We start from the raw sequence: 17,669 nt of genomic DNA on the forward strand, positions 1-17,669 counted from the left end.
CCTTCCAAAGCTGTGACCAAAATAAAGCTGCCACCTTTTAAGTCTTTGCTGGGTACCTGGTCGCAACAGTGCAAAGTACAACGCGCAGCCAACCACCCTATTAAGCCCAACTGTGGACTGTTGTAATGCTCAGAGACAGTAAGTCCTTCATTCAAGTTACATCTGAAAGCCAGCGATGATAGGCACATATGAATTAACAGAGTGTCCTACCTAAAATTAGTATTTTCCAATATATGAACCCCACATTACGGCAGCTGATCCAAAAAGACTGGTATATAGGCTGGTATATACTTCATTAGTCCCAGCACTTGGGAGCCAACCTGGTCTACATCATGAGACCATGTTTTTCTAGATTTTACACAGGTAACTATAACACTTTCCTTCAAAATTAGGTGAGATAAAATGAGCCCTGCACCCTTGGAAAGAAAAAAAATAGGAAAAACATATGCCAACTTCAAAGACAGTACTAGGGTCAGCTCAGGATGTTTCAGGGGAGTAAGGAGGAAACAGTTGGTCCACACAAGCATGACAGTTAAGCTTTTGCATTCCCAAGTCACTGGGAAGAAGAGGAAAGGCTCTGTGTTATAAGCAGCTTTGCAATCTTAAGTCAGAAAGAACTATAAACTATAAATGCCGGGTCAGACCAGGAGGCCTGCGCTTCAGTTGGCCACGGATTCTAGAAACAGGATAGACCCACTCTGTATTCCTCTCCATAATAACTGATGTGAAGATGAGCAGTTGAGGCAAAGTGAGTCCTGGAAACACAGCACCATGCCGTAGACCTCCTAAGGTTTCTGCCTCAGCATCCCTAACTAATACCACTGTCCTCGCATTCCTAAAGATGACCACTGCAAAAGCTTTCTGAAAACTACACTAACTTCAACCCTGCTTACAACAACAACTGGAATTCTCAATTCATAATCTGTACACACTAAGACAATATTTTTAGATGTGTCCTTGAAAATATACATGTCAGGCAGATGTTCGAGGCCAGCCTGGTCTACAAAGTAAGTCCAGGACAGCCAAGGCTACACAGAGAAACCCTGTCTCAAAAAAAAAAAAAAAAAGAAAGAAAAGAAAGAAAATATACACATCAAACTTCACATAGGCTTTAAGGAGCTCCAGGGACACCATATTTAAAAGGGAGAAAAAAAACTTCTGACAGGCTCAATAGTGAATGCTTCCCTAACATGCACTGGTCCCTAGTTTGACCCCCAGCACCCTCCCAAGTCTGGAAGACATAACTAAAATTAAAATATTATCCAAATTAAACTATTTAAGCCAAGACTCAGCCTTACCATAGCTCACTATGGTAAATCCCTGCGTGTTTGTAAGTTCCACTAAAAAAAAGAGCCTAAGTACATCTGAAAATGGTTCGAAGAAAACTATTTTAATGGAAGAAGCTGTTCTCAGAAACACTGGAGGACCAAAATTGTTTCTACCGCTAAAACGATCATTTTGAGGGTACTATTCCTGTGTGGTAAGCTAATGTCATCAGTTTCAATCTGTCTTGTAATTGCCCTTCCTATCTACAAATGGTGACCAGAAATGTAATATAACCCAGGAATCCCAGTACACAGAGTAGTATCTTAAAATATGATTGCCTTTTTACTCCAGATTCAGGCTCTTAATATATGGTAGGTAGGTTATTTGCACATGTGTGTGGCATGTCAGTTTGTGACTATGTAGGTTACTAATGTGTCCTGTCAAGATTTAACTAGGAATTGCCTGTTTTCAATTGTTTACGTGTCATTAAATTTTATCAGATTGCCATGGCTGTTTCTGCTGGCTTAGGATGGTTTTTGCAGCAGAGGAGACCCTCAAACTCAAGATCCGTGAGAGGTGTCTGTACGTGTGTGTTTGTGTGTGTGTGTGCAAACGTGTGCTCATGCGCTCAAAGCACCCATCTTTTTTGATATCCTAAGCCCCTGCCATCTCTGGCATGTCTTCGATACAAACCAGGTGATACAGCTGGTTTTGCGAGCCAGTTTCTCAAAGTACGGTGCTTAATTGATTATTTCAGGTGCGATAGTCAGAAACAAGGTTTGACTTCCTCGGAGCACAATGATGGAGAGAAAGTCACTGTCCTTAACAGCTTCGATGACATCAGCTGTGCTGGTGACAGGTTGCCCATTTATGCTGACGATTACATCATGGTCTCTCAACCCTGAGCTGAGAAAAAAAAAAAAAGAAAAGAAAAGATGATGAAGCCAGGAGGGGTGGCACACACCTGTAATCCCAGCACTCAGGAGGCAGAGGCAGGGGGATCACTGTAAGTTCGAGGCCAGCCTCATCTACAGAGTGAGTTCCAGGACAGCCAGAGCTACACAGAGAAACCCTGTCTCCAAAACAAACAAACAAAACCCAAAAAAGACGATGAAAGCATCAGAAGAGTTCTTGCTCCATTTGGGGTCAGTCTGTCTGTCTGATCCACCACCATGCACTGCCCTACAATTTTGCTGACCGTTAGACATATCAACCAAGAAGGTAGGACTACCCAGAACCCTTCCAACCGCAAGGGCTGATGGAGGATGTGCTGTGACACCAGCTGGGGGACGATGGTCCTCTGTGTTACCTATAATACTAATATCCCATGAGAATTCTGGGAGGGGCTGAGTCCCCTCCTGCATTGAGTTCCACTTGGAATGGACTATTTAGCTCCTAATTTCTTTGCCTCTTTTGCTTGTGTTAACCTCAAACATTACTAGAGCAATAGTACCAAGCCAGACAGTGTTTCCCCCCACAGGAAGTTGTACTCTGGTGAGTCTGACTGCACAGCCAATCCCATGTTTCTGGAACTGGAGCGTGATGAGCTACTGCGTGTCCCAGATGTTAGGCTTCCAGTAAATCAAAAGCCACTCAGGCTGCCAAGTCCAGATGTTTACAGCTCTGACTCAAAGCTATAGTTCCGTTCAGTCTTCAACACATCAACCTCGCATGGAATATAAATTCTAGAGCAGAGGTCCTCAGCCTTCGTAATGCTGTGACCCTTTAATACAGTTCCTCATGTTGTGGTGACCCCCCAACCATAGATTTTTTTTTTTTTTTTTTTTTTTTGAGACAGGTTTTCTCTGTGTAACAGCCCTGGCTGTCCTGGACTCGCTTTGTAGACCAGGGTGGCCTTGAACTCACAGTGATCCGCCTGCCTCTGCCTCCCAAGTGCTGGGATTAAAGGTGTATGCCACCATGCCCAGCCCATACAATTATTTTTGTTGCTACTTCATAACTGTAATTTTGCTACTGTTATGAATTTGACATAAATATGTGTGTTTTCCAGGCCTTAGGTGACCCCTGTGAAAGGGTTGTTCGCCTTCAAAGGAGTCAAGACCCACAGGTTGAGAAGTGCTGTTCTAGATACAAAATCCAAGTCCAAACACAAAGAGCAATAAACAGGGACAGGCTGGTAGGTTGTGTAAAGGTAAGAATGGGCTAAAAGAGGGGCATCAAATTAAGTGACCCAGGAGATGCTATTTAAGAAAAATGGGAAGCTCAAGAAAAAGATGACAGTGGGCGTGGATTACCAAGATATGTGGAGTTTGGAAAGTGTGAGGGGCTTGGAGTATAGCTAAGTGGTAGAGGGTATGTTTAGCATGTACCCACCCACCCGGTCCTTAGTTCAGTGGGCATCACCAAAGGTTGGGGCTTGGAAAGGTAACACAGTGGGATACGAAGAGAAGGAAGGATAAAGCTACATGCAAGAAGTCCTTACGAACAAGGACAGTGCCGGGCAGTGGTGGCGCACGCCTTTAATCCCAGCACTTGGGAGGCAGAGGCAGGCAGATCTCTGTGAGTTCAAGGCCAGCCTGGACTACAGAGTGAGTTCCAGGACAGCCAGGGCTGTTAACAGAGAAACCCTGTCTTGAAAAACAAAAAATAAAACAAAAAAGAACAAGGACAGTAGGACAATGACTTGGACTGTGTACAGAGAAAGAGGATAACTCAGCAATCATGAGCAGGGAGATGGAGCAAGAAAGAAACCGTGCTGTGGCTTGGGGCCTACCGTACACTGAATATGAGGAAGTAGGCTCTCACTGGACAAGTGCCCTTTGCCCATGACTCAAAACTTTCAAGAGACTAAAGCGGGATTTGATCTTGTGGCTTTCAAACTTGAAAAGTCATCTTCTTGCCACTGAGTCAACCCCCTCTCTTAGAAATGAGAGGAACTACAAGATCAGGATTGTAGAGGAATGAAGCCAAGGTACATTTCTCCTCTTTGACCTCTGTGTAACTTAACACAGCTGCTGCCCCGTAAAAACAAGGACTATGTCATAAGACTCCTCAAACAACTGTAAAAACATGTTGATGCCCAGGATATAATAAATGTTCCCTACGTGCCAACTGCTGTCGGGGTAATTATTAGCTGTTATTAAATACAAGCGAATGAAAGCCAGCAAGGATGGATGTTGGGTTGGCGGAGACTTACGGCAGTACCGCTCCCATTGGTGTGTGTGTGTAACCTACCTGGGTATCCTGTTAAAGATTAAGACTCTCTTAGGGATGTACTCTAGTGGTAGGGTAGGTGATTGGCACACACAAATCCCTGGATTTGAACCCCAGAAAGCAAGAAGTAGAGTTAAGGGGAGCTAGGGAGAGAGGAAGGGTAGAAAGGATAGGATCAGGGGAGCGGGGAGATGCGGGGGGGGGGGGGGGGAGATTTCTCTGACACAGTTCACACAGCTAACCCCAGTGCTTGGGAAGTTGGGACAGGAGAATCCCAGAGTTCATGGCCAGCACTGAGACTGGCTACCGTTGATGCTGCCACTGACAGCACACCACACTTTGAGGGACAACATAAGGAGCTGAGCTCTCTGGCCTTGGATCAGAAGTTCAAATAAGGAATTGGAGGAGGAGTAGGGTAGGGTAGGGATCCAAAGAGTCTAGAAAAGTTTAGGACGTGCCAAATTTAGTATCCTGAGACATGACACTTAGCTGTGCTAAACTGCTGGTACCTGTGATTTCTCCCAGATCTAAAAGAGTTGCCAACATCTCAACAGGTTGCTGAGCTCTTGAAAAACAGTGAGTAGTAATGAAGAAAGGGCAGAGCCCAGGAGAATAACATTTGCCTCTTCCTGCCTCTTCCTGATTCTAAGTATTCTAAAGCAAAGCTGAAAATGGCTTGCTAACCCTTCCAAGGAGCTGTTCCAGCCTTTGACATAGTAATACAGGTGCCATCCCAGGCAGTCCACACTGCCACTCACACCTCAGAGAAAAGGTGTCTGAGAAGACCTACTGTGCACTGACTTCTGACCTGCCGAATCCTTCCCATTCTTATTAACTGAAAACGAGTGCACTGTTCCAATTACTTAATTATGTATCATTAGTTAATAGTTATTAATAACTGGATAACTGGAACATTGTGGCCCATGCCTATAATCCTGGCACTCAGGAGGCAGAAACAAGAGGATTATATGTTTCAGGCTATCTTGGGCTACTCAGTGAGGCCCCGGGTTTCAAAAATGCAGAGTAAAGATCTGAGAAAGGCTCAGAGGGAAAAGTGCTCGCTACACAAGCACAAGGACAGTTTGAGTCCCCAGCACACGTATTAGAAGGGAAGAAAAGAAAGAAAGGAAGGAAGGAAGGAAGGAAGAGAAAGGCTACATGTAGAGGCACATGCCCGAAATCCCAGCAAGTACTGGGAAGGTTAAGATAGTCAGATCCCCTGGAACTCTGGGAACAGCCAGCATAGTCCAATTGGTGAGCTCCAGGTTCAGTGAGAAATCCCACTTCAAAACATAAGGTGGGTAGTGGCTGAAGAAGGAAACACACACACACCTGCACATGCACACACATGCACACACACACATGAAAGCATATACCAAATACTAAAATTAATACATAAGTCATTAATAACTTAATAACAAATTTAGCTATTACATAATAACTGATAATATTGAAGAAGTATATTTAGGGGCTGGTGTGCAGCTTAGCTTACCTGCAAAAGGAAAGAGGAATTTGGTAATTCCTAGCAAAATTAATTTTAACTTAGGTTATGACTCTGTTCAATAGAGAGGTGATATAAGCTGCATGTATTACTTTAGATTTTAGAGTAACCACCTTTTAAAAAAATCAGATAAAGTAATCTTTAATAGTGCATCTGATTTAGTGCACTAAATCTACAATTTTATCATTTTAACACCAAATAAATATTTTGAAATTGTGAAAAATATTTTGCACTTTCCTATAGGCCTTTGAAATCCATATAGTACATGCCCAATTTGTCCCTATGCTATAATATCTCATCCAGTGCTATAATTAACACAGCATGTAACCCTTCTGAAAGCAAAAAGGGAAATAAGAAGATAGTTTAGACTGTTTCCGGTGCTTTTGGTGTTTTCACTGACATCAACTTAAACCAAACAAAGTTTTAAATTGTGCTACTGAGTCACACTGGCCAGCTTTCAGGAGCTTGTACAGCATGTACAGGTCATGACCCTGACACTGGTGCTCAAGTCTGACTGCTCCAAGCTTAGCATGGTGCATGCCTAGAAATAACTCAGGGGGCTGGGCAAAGCTCTCTCCGCTTACCTTGCGGCAGCCGTCCCTTGAATCACTTCATAGACAAAAACTCCAGAGCTCACATCAGGGAAGTCTGGATCTTGCCTCTTCATTTCCTGAAGGAGGCTGGGAACAGTATGGAGGTTAGCAAACACAGTGATCCCCTGAGGCCTGAAAAAAAAGACTTGCCCCTCTCAGGAGGCACATAGCCTATCTCTTTCCCCATCTGCTCAGCTGGAGACTGGCAGACACCCGAGCAAATCCCAGCCAGCCATTCATAAGCCATCCCTGCTGGGTGCTGTCCCCTCCTCTAGACCAAGGCTTTGTCTCTCTGGACATGATGGAGCCATCCAGAAAGAAAGATGTTGATACAGGCAGAGGGAGACACAGCCCTGCAGCACAGCCTGTGGTCCCCACACGGGTCCTCAGATGCTTCTGTTTCCTTGGTAACCCTGCCAAGTGATGGCCTGTACCTCTGAGACATAGTTACCCAATGCTTACTTCAGAGTGAGGGGCAACATTCGAATGCCCAGGTATTTCTTCTGCAAAGGAGCCTTGCCTGGAAAAGAAAACCATAATGTAGGACTCCCAGGCAAGACTCCCAGGCCGACTTATTTCCTCTTGGCACAGTTTAAGAGACACCTAGATCCCAGAATCTCTTATTAAAACATCTGGCCATGTATACCATCTGTTTCAGAGGACATCTGTGGCTGACACCAACAGATCTACAGCCGGTGGGTTCATCTCTAAACTGTACAACACAAGTATTTCTGCTTATGTCTCATGCTGAGCTTTGTGCTTAGTCCCCCAACACAGATACCCAACCCCTGCTGTAGATCTTAGAGCCAGTGACTGAACACCATAAAGATGACATGCTCCAACAGGTGGCAGTCCACATGAAAATGGCCGAACCCCCCACCTTGCTTTACCTTGCAACTGGCGCTCATGATAGTCGGCCAGAAACTGTCTGATCCGATCTGAGGGGATGGCAAAGGAGATCCCTGCAGTCACCTTCAGAGTGTTGATACCAATCACATCACCATCCTACCAAGGAAGGGGACACTCGGTGTTAAGTCATGGTGCTCAGCAAACCGAAACACACAGCAGTGGAACAGGCAGAGGAGAGTAAAACTAAGCTCTTATGGCCAAAACAGGAGGGATGAGGGAAAATCCACTTCTTCATTAGGAAGGAGTATATGTCATCTTCAAGGGCACTTAGTGTGACCAGGGAAGGGAGTGGCACTTTAGAAATACAAAAGTTACACTTTCTTCATATTCAAAAATCAAGGTTGCTGTGGAGTGGTTTTTTGATTTTTTGGTTTTTGGGTTTGTTTGGGTTTTGGGGTTTTTTGTTTGTTTTGTTGTTGTTGTTGCTTTTTGGGGTTTATTGGTTTTTCGAGACAGGGTTTCTCTGTGTAGCCTTGGCTGTCCTGGCTTTGTAGACCAGGCTGGCCTTGAACTCACACCAATCCACCTGCCTCTGCCTCCAAGTGCTGGGATTGAAGGCGTGCGCCACTACGCCCAGCATGGAATATGTTTTAATCTCCACCTCATTTTTATTTTAATAAATCACGTTAATTTCTAAAGGTGATCTATAGTTTACTTTTAAAAAAAGATTTATTTATTATGTATACAGTATTATGTATTCTGTCTGCTTGTGTGCCCACCCACCAGATGAGGGTACCAGGTCTCATCATAGATGGTTGTCAGCCACACTGAGAATTGAACTCAGAACCTTTGGAAGAACAGCCAGTGCTCTTAACCTCTGAGCCATCTCTCCAACCCAACAGTTTACATTTTGATACAAATAAGAGCAGAAGGTAGCAAAGTGTCACATACGCCCAAAATCCTAGCACCTGAGAGGTAGAGGAAGAAAGATTAGGAGTTCAAGGTCATCCTCAGCTATATATTGAATTCCAAGCCAAATGGGACTATATGAGGCCCTGTCTCAAAAACTGACCAAAAATCAAAAACAAGGGGCTAGAGAGATTGCTCAGAAGTTAAGAGCATTGGCTACTCTTCTAAAGGTCCTGAGTTCAATTCCCAGCAACAACATGGCATCTCACAACCATCTTTAATGTGATCTGGTGCCCTCTTCTGGCATGCAGGTGTACATGCAGGCAGAACTCTGCATACATAATAAATAAATCTTAAACAAACAAACAAAGCCCACAAGAAGCATCTGCCTCTTCGTTACTTAATGGAAGCTAAAAATAAACATGGGAAAGTCAAAAGCTGTCGTGTTGTTGCTAATCAGCAATACTTCCGTAGGATTGTTAATTAGAAAGCAGTTGACCTTCATGAACAAGGGTCAGCTAAGCTGGTGCTATGGAAGTAAAAACCACTCTCCTGCCCTCTGCCATTCTTTAGCCACTGTTAGGTAACAAGAACGATAGAAAAGACGTTTCTGGTTGTACAGATGGCAACTTAGCAATTCTGGAGTGTGGCCTGAAATTCTGTCTTCCAGCCCTGTTCTGCGAACTTGTTGTCACTAGGAAGATGGGCACCAAAAACTTGCGAGCAGCACTGAGCAGGAATTACCCTGTGGGCTGATGTTGGTTGAGTGCTTGGTCCATCCTGTTCAAGGCCCTGGGTTCCATCCCGGGACTGGGGGGGGGGGGGGGCGGTATGTTTGAAAAGGAAGTAAATGCGCAAAGACTTCAGAGGCCTGAGCCTAGGAGTACCATGGCAATGCTGCTACTTGTAGGTGAGCAAGTACAAGGCCCAGCATCACCAGTAGGGGCACTGGTTAAGTGAATAATAAAATACACAGCAGAACGGTGGATTCTGGTTATGGCTGGCTTTTCTGTCATCTATGGGCAGGCTGAAGACTAAAAGCCCTGTTACGTAATCAGCATTTTTAGATGGAAGATAGTTCATATGCAACAGACGAGAGGGAAACTTTGAAGTAAGCTGCTACCAGGGTACTCACAGTGGGATGAGATCACACACACACACACACACACACACACACAACAGCAGGATAAATCCATCACAGGCTCTAAAATTCTCCCTAGCCATTTACTAAAGACCCAGAATACAAGGCATCACTCCTCAATCTCTCCACGAGACTGCCACCCAAGTCTACCTCCCAGATTTTGAAACATGTTTAAAGTTAGGAAGAAATATGAAACAGCAAAGAAAACGGCCACTTACCAAGTTCACCAGTGGCCCACCAGAATTCCCGTGCTAAAGACAAGTTGAGAAAGCCATCAGTTAGCAGATAGATACAGTTCTCCACTTTTACTTTTTTTTTTTTTTTTTTTTTTTTTTTAGACAGGGTTTCTCTATGTAGCCTTGGCTTTCCTGGACTCACTTTGTAGACCAGGCTGGCCTCAAACTTGCAGCGATCCACCTGCCTCTGCCTCCTGAGTGCTGAGATTAAAGGTGTGCGCCACCACGCCCAGCTCTCCACATCATTTATACATAGTTTCTAGTGAGGTTTACTAGAGAAACCTGCCCCTCACCCTAAAGTCAGGGTAGGTACAGGGCAAAGCAAAAAGACCCCACTCTGTATCGCAGCAGCAACCTCTGTGACAAGCCCAGAGCATGGGGGTCAGTTAAATCAAGCAACAGGGCATCCAGCCCTCCCTCGGAGATGACCTCTTAGAACGCTCAAAAGACCAAAGGGAAAAGATATCACTAACGTTTCCCTCTCGCTATATCATGGCAGTTTCTTCTGGGCTGCAAACAGACTCCCAGAGTGACTCACGTTAATGATGGCATCCGTCTGGATGTAGTCTATGTCTGAATCCTTCAGGCCCAACTCTTTGCCGCCTCTCTGTGTGGTGCTAACAATCCCCGCAGTCACCGTGTTCTGCAGGGAAAACGGGCTGCCCAGAGCCACCACGAACTCTCCAGCCCGGAGGTCGGATGATCTCCCCAGCAGCAGGACAGGAAGGTCAGTCTTCACATGGGGGTCAGGAGCGGAAGAAGAGAAAGACAGCAGAGAACACAGTCACCCAATATCCACTAACAGTGACACTGGCCTCTTGCTTTCCTTCTTCCTCAGATGCAGGTCCCACCAAACTCTCCTTTTATTAAGATAATTGAGATCATTTCTAAGATGGACATTTGAAGTCCTTGACTCTCAAGCCTGTGGGTAGTGACCACCATAGGAGTCTCATATGTTGCATATGAGATATTTACACTACTATTCATAATCATAAAATTAAAGGTAATTTCATAAAATTAAAGGTAGCAATAAAATAATTTTATGGAGCCAGCCCTGGTGATGTACGCCTTTAATCCCAGCAGAGCCAGGTGGATTTCTGTGAGCCTGGTCTACAAAGTGAGCCCAGGACAACCAGGACTACAAGAGAAACCCTGTCCTGAAAAACCAAACCAAACCAAATAATAATAATTAATAATAATAATAATTTTTATGGTTGAGGGTCACCACAACATGAGGAGCTGTATTAAAGGGTCCCAGCGTTAGGAAGGGTGAGGCTTAGAGGTTAAGAGAGTGTACTGCTCTTCCAGCGAAGAGAAGACAAGTTTGGTTCCCAGCACCTACACTGAGCAGTTTACAACCACCTCTAACCCCAGCTGCAGGGAATACAACTTCCTCTTCTGGCCCCCATGGCACTTGCACTCACTCGCAGAAACACATACATAAATACACATGATTTAAAATTGAAGTTGCATAGCAGCTAACAATTAATTAATTAGTGAGCCGTGAAATGCCTGGCATTAGCAAGTCACTTCGAGCCACCCCTGCTCAAACATTTACTGTCAGAGTGAAGTCACAAGCAGGATGGAGCTCACCCAGAATAGCGCTTCTCAAACTGTATTGTGTCCACCTCTAGGAGCTTATCAAAGTGCAGACTCTGGTAGACCTGGGTGGGTCTGAGATCCAGGATTTCTAAGGAGCCCCCAGGTGCAGGCCACATCTCATACAGCAAGCACCTCCAAGCGCTCTCAACAGGGTTGGGGGCATTGCAAATGGTATACCCAAGAGTTACGCCTACTGAAGAAGGATTCATGGGATGGAAAATGGGGGCAGGAGTGGCACTGCTGGTCAATGCATAGAGATTTGTGTTGATGTGTAACAGAAGAAAAACAAACAAACAAACAAACAAAAGGACAGTGAAATCCCTTGGCCAAGACTTTCCATCGGGCTCTCAGCTATGGTTTCCTATTCCCCATGGCTGACCTTGGCTTTGGACCTGGCTTTCTTCTCATCCCTGCTGTCCAGAGGCAGTGACAGGTCAAAAAGACTGGAGCCAGGCTGAGTGGACCCTTGGATGGGACCACACTCAGAAGGCCCTGTCAATGGGCCTGGAATCAAGCTAGGGGTTGGGCAAGTATTGGAGGTGTGCCAGATCTCCCCATTACCCCTGGGGCAGGAGTTCTGTGGAGTGTGACAGCTACTGTAGACCTCAGGTTAGAGGAGTGGGCCTTATTGGTCCAAGTGGGCATCAAGACCTTGAAGTCTGAGAGCCAGGCAGAAAGCAGAGCGGAGAGGAACTTGGGGTGGAGGGTGGGGGGATCTCCCCTGAGCCTTGGGCTGCCTACTCAGGTGCCTCAAAGCTTGAGAAAGTGAAGCTAAAAATTAAACTCTCCAAGAGGCCCAAGACGCGGAAGGCCCTGAAGAAAGAACTGGGTCAGGGCCAAGCTGCTAAAAACAGATGAGGAGAAGGCTGGGGTACACCCAGACTGATGTGGAGGCACCTGGGCATTCTCTTTCGGAAAAAAATGTTTAGCCAGCCAGCCGTCAGCCTCTTTGAAGTTCTGCAACTTGGTCTCCGAGTTGTGTGAGCTGCGACCCCCTGCTGCAGAGGTGGGCAGAGGAAACTGACAAAGACAAGGGCCTTCAGGAGAGAGGGAAACAGCGGAGGCCCTGGTACAGGCCAGCAAGAAGGAAGTTGATGAACATCAAGAACTGAATGAGAAGGGACCTGGAGGGTGTGTCCCTGCAGTTCTGGAAGCCTGCCCTCGGTCGAGCTTCATGGCTGGAGGAGGGTGTGGTCCAGCCTGGCTCTGTAACCTGTGCCAGGAGGGCAAACAATCAAGCATTGGCTGTTCCCAAAGGAAGGAGTATGAGGCTGCAGGGTCTCCTTTCCTTGGGGGCTCAGGGGGAGCTGTGTCCTTTCCTCTATACCAGTGGTCCTTAACCTTCCTATTGCTGCCACCTTTTAATGCAGCTCCTCATGTTGTGATGAACCCTCCCACCCACCCCCACCCCCGCCAACCATAAAATCATTTTCATTGCTGCTTCGTAACTGTGATTTTGCTACTGGTATGAATCATAAATATAGGACCGGAGAGATGGCCCAACCGTTAAAGGCTAGGCTCACGATCAAAATGAATCAAAACTGTAGATAACTGACATGAAGGATATCTGATATGTGACCCCAATGGGGTCGAGACCCACAGGTTGAGAACAACAGTTATATAGTCCTGTTAGTAACAGAAGTGGTAGGAGCCCTGACTTTACTAGAGTCTGTACAGCCATCCCTTTTCATGAGGATGAGCTTTTCTTTCCCTCCATGTCCCTATTCTGGGTTCTCTTATAGTCACCTGTCCTGCCCAAGAGTGGGGGTAGGGGTGAGGGTGGAGGTGGGGTAGAAGGAGGTATATTGTGAGGTTTTGTTTTTTTTTTCCCTCCGGTGGAGTCTGTACCACTGCGGCTTCGAGGATTAAATTCATTTACTGAGGAGGGGTTGGAAGCACAACAGGAAGGAGGCAGAAGTGTGGCGGGAGGTGGTTGAGGGACCAGCCTCCGCTGAGACTCTAGGTCTTCATCTCCACATCACTCACCACTTTGTTCTTTTGAAAAAAGAAGCCTGGAGGCCGGGCGGTGGTAGCGCACGCCTTTAATTCCAGCATTTGGGAGGCAGAGGCAAGCGGATCGCTGTGAGTTCGAGGCCAGCCTGGTCTACAAAGTGCGTCTAGGACAGCCAAGGCTACACAAAGAAACCCTGTCTCGAAAAACAAAAACAAACAAGCAAACAAACAAAGAAGCCTGGGATGGGGAGGGAGTGGAAAAGTATACCCTCCATACAAAGGAAAGGTACGGTGAAGGAATATGAAGGAAAGTATCAACAAATGAGCTGTGAACACCCCCATCCCTGCCCCTCCCCCCAACGTGAAGTTTGCTGACTCAGCTCTCAGCTACTCACATTCGGCTCGATCTTAATCAGCGCAAGATCCAGTTTATGATCTATGTCTTTGACAGTGGCTTGATACTGGGCCCCGCTCTGGAGCTCTACCTGGATCTTCTGCTGGTTGGTGAGGACGTGGGCATTGGTGACGATGAGCCCGTCCTCAGACACGATGAACCCAGAGCCACTGGAGGCAGGGATTTCCTTGTTGGTGAGGGGTGACCTGTGCCGGAACAAGACAATAGTATGATAAGTAGAGGGGCAAGAAAATGGAGGAATCCAGCCATTGTTTGCGAGTCGCAGGAAGCCTCCCGGTTAGGAGACGCCATCTCCGGGGAATTTTCTCAAGCACTTTCTCTTGCCCTGTCTACTTTCCACGTTCTTTCTGAGGCGCCTGTAGCACATCCTCGCCATCTTTTCTGAACACAACCGAGAGCTGGGTCCAGGGATACAGTTTCTTCCTTCAGACCTGGACAGTGTGTCGATCTGTGTGTCATCTGCTGCAACGAGGCCAAACCTGGTGATACCACTGTGCCACACTGTCAAAACCGAGCTCTTACTTTCCACTACCAACTAGCATTGTGATGCGGAACAAATTACTTTTGCTCTGGACTTGCTTGAATTTAGAAGTCAGAAGAATCCTTGTGCTTGGCACTTTTCTCTTTAGTAAAATAACTCTTAGCAATTTTTGGAGAGGTTTTTTGTTTTTGTTTTTGTTTTTTGACTAGGCGCTGGCCTGGAACCAGAGGTCTCCGGCAGGCTTCGCACAAGCTCAACTGCCCAGCTACAACCCCAGCCAACTCTTTGAACCTGGGTTTCCTCACAGCGTTTTTTCAATAGTCAGATAATGCGCAGCAATCCTGTAGGGTAGTAGGCCCTTGGTGTGACCTTTACCTGCGGAATAGCTGCAAGTGAACCACAGATGGCGCCACTTTCTCCACCACCGCGGCGATAAAGTTGTACTTTCTCCGGAGCCACCCTGCCTTTGTGGTCCCTGTGAATCAACAGTCCACGATGAGGGGCAGTAGGAGCTTTCCTTCCTGGATGCAAGTGTCCATCTCAACATTGCCAGCATCTCCCCGCCCCCCTTCCTCTGCAGGTTCTCGAGACTAGGAGATGAAATGACCCGCCTTGTCACACTAGAGGAAAGAATGGGGGAAAGGGAAGCCCCGTGGTAACCAGTAAAGAGACCACATTAACCAGCCAAGAACACCAGGAACAACCACAACAGGTTGAATCCCTGGAGCTGGGGAAGGAGGGCCGACCCCGCGCCTCGCTCACCTGGGTCCCCGCAGCCACCCTTCTGCACCGGCACCGCCGGGAGCGCGCCCCGCAGGCGCGCTGCACGGTTCTCCTTCCGAAGCCAGCACAGGCTGGGGTAGGTGCGCCCGTCACTGCCGCACACCGCCAAGCCCTCAGCGCCCTCAGCGCAGTCGCAGGTGCCCAGCCACGCACCCCCCACGGGCTCCCGGGAGAACGGGGCGCCGCAGCGCAACCCCGAGACGCACGGCCGGCCACGCGCCCCGCCACACTCCTGGCCCTCGGCCGCGGCGCACACGCGGCAGCAGCCGCAGCGGTCGGGCACAGGCGCCGTGCCGGCCGAGCAGGTGGGCAGCGGCGGGCAGCGCGTGGGATCGCAGGCTTCGGGACAGGGCAAGGAGACTCTGGACCTCCTGGCCTCTGCCCAAGGAACAGGCACAGCCAGCAGCAGCAGCCACAGCAAAAGACACTGTGCTCGCACAGTCCACGGCGTCTGGGACATCATCTTCCTCACTGCCCTCTTCGATTGTACTTTTCCAGTTACTTCACTCTGGCCTCACAACTGGCCTGAAACGCGCAACACTTTTTTCCTGGCCTGGACGCCGCCTCTGCCAGCCTCCAGACTTTATAAAGGCTCACTTCTGCACACACACACACACACACACACACATCACCCACCACCCATGCCACCCCAGGGCAAGAGCCACCCAACCCTAAACCGTGAAGGGAGGGTCTACTCTTAAAAACAGTCACAGGGCAAGTGGGAAACGTGACCACCCACCCATGGCCACGAGATGTGACCATGAAAACACACAACCAGATTTCGTATTTCACATGATTTTATTACAAAACAAGCAACTAAACAGTTTTAGAAAATTACGTCTTGCTACATACCAATTAGGAGATCATACATCGTAAGAAGCTGGAGTTTCCATGCTCTAAGCTCAGTGCTTGCGGGAGGTGTTTCACAGCTCAAACACTGGCTCAAACGGGGCATGCCACACCTCCATAAACAGAGGTCCAAGGGGTCACGCTGTGTGTTTTTGCCAAATATTCACTTTTATTCAAAGCCTACCTAGTATGAGTGACTGTAATTGACTCCAGCAGGCAATAACACGCAGCGAGAATGGAGGACTGAGGAAAACAGATTTTAGAGGGGAAAAAAAATCAGAATTAAAGAGGTGACATGGAAAGCTTAATTTTCAAAATGCTGCCATTTTGCAACCAAATGGCTGTTTATTTGGTTGACATTGAAAACAAACATCAAATCCACCACTCAACTACCTCTGTTACGTATTCAGATGGTCATTTTAGTCATTTAGTTTTAAAGGGGGAAACACAACAAAAAAAACCAGTTTGCCTCCAGTAAAGTAGGATGCTGGACCTTAAATCTTTCCCCAGAGGCTCAGCATTCTACTCAGAAGTAGAGGTGACACTCCAGTGCTTTGAGACAAGGTCCCTCACAAGGCTATGGTCTTCCATAGCCTCATTACGGCTCACAGAATGTAAAAGGCACTCTATTTTTGCCAGTTATCACCTGACCTTGGGTAAGCACGTCCACGAAACCTTTCAAGAACAATGGGTGGTGAGTCCTTCAGCTCCAGAGAGCAAAGCCTCGGAAGCTGTATGGAAGGACCAGACCCCAGAGACTGCTTTTATTGCACAGAGACAATGCAGTGCCTTTTATAATCCAGAAATCCTTTCTGATGTACCCACATTCTGTCTAATCACAAATTCACCCTGCATCACACCCTATCCCCACCCCCCAACAGGGTTCTGTTTTATACATTGAAAGCTAAAGGTTTATGCACCATCTTTGGCTCCCATTAAAATACTGTGATATGCTTGAGAGGTGCCATATGCTTGTAATTCAAGCACTAGGGAGGCCGAGGAAGGAGGATTTACCAGTTCAAAGCTAGCATGGATTACGTAGAAAGACTCCAGCAAAAACAAATGAATTAAAATGGGAGCAGGGAGGGACTATTATAAAACTGGTGAGAAATCTGAACAACAAAAAAAAGAACTTCTGAAATAAAAATGGAGAATTTGAATGTTTTGGGGCTTCACAGAGACAACTGTATTTTCTGAACACCAAAACTATACCAACAGTGTTGTAAGTTTACATAATATAAACTCAATCGTGTCTAATCCACACCATCTGAAGATACATACGGAAACCTATCAACTTTCAGTAACGACCAGTGGCTGTAGCAGTAATAACCTAACAAACCGTTCTTGGGGAGGGACAGACAGGTTTCGCAATTTAAATGCCAGAGGATGACATCATTTCCGTGAGTCAGGGCATGTCTAAAGGCTTTCAGGAGTTCCTCGCTTATTTTCATTAGTTCCTCATCTCACATCTGAGCATTTCAATGTTGAACAGCCAAAGAACTTTCTAGAGAAAGATTTTAAGTTGAAACCAGAGACAAAGGGGCACTGGGCTTTGAAGTAGGTTGTAACCTTGATCACTCATAAATAAATAATTCCCCAAACCATAAAAACCAAAATACACAAAAGTTCTTTTTTTTTTTTTTTTTTTTGAAAATGGGGTTGTGGTGGGGAGGGACAAGATTGTGAACAGAAAAAGAGAAAGAGACCCAGTGGTTTTGGTTTTTTAAATCAGGAACACAAGGTCAAACTTAGGGTGGGGGACAGCCCCCTCCCACTGAGCTCAGTCTTCAGTGTGGCACCAGACTCAGGGTGACAGTCACAGTAAAAAGAGCACACCGCCTCTCACACTATGGACCTTTATGCCTGTTTCTGCTTGTGCATTAACTATGGACACCAAGGGTAGTAACTGGCTTAAAT

At 46.6% G+C, this 17,669-nt stretch overlaps 1 protein-coding gene across 1 annotated transcript; it reads right to left on the reverse strand.

Moving 5' to 3' along the window:
• Window positions 1-1,882: 1,882 nt before the first annotated feature.
• Window positions 1,883-15,442, reverse strand: Htra4 (HtrA serine peptidase 4). Its single transcript, XM_051170032.1, has 9 exons — window positions 14,883-15,442; window positions 14,496-14,595; window positions 13,620-13,824; window positions 10,208-10,402; window positions 9,652-9,684; window positions 7,425-7,539; window positions 6,997-7,054; window positions 6,526-6,621; window positions 1,883-2,172 (listed from the first exon to the last, which is right to left on the reverse strand). The coding sequence occupies exons 1-9, from the start codon at window positions 15,364-15,366 to the stop codon at window positions 2,007-2,009; spliced, it is 1,452 nt and encodes a 483-aa protein (XP_051025989.1). The 5' UTR covers window positions 15,367-15,442; the 3' UTR covers window positions 1,883-2,006.
• Window positions 15,443-17,669: the final 2,227 nt, after the last annotated feature.

This window comes from Acomys russatus, chromosome 27 (genome assembly GCF_903995435.1).
Source record: "Acomys russatus chromosome 27, mAcoRus1.1, whole genome shotgun sequence".
Lineage (NCBI taxonomy): Eukaryota > Metazoa > Chordata > Mammalia > Rodentia > Muridae > Acomys > Acomys russatus.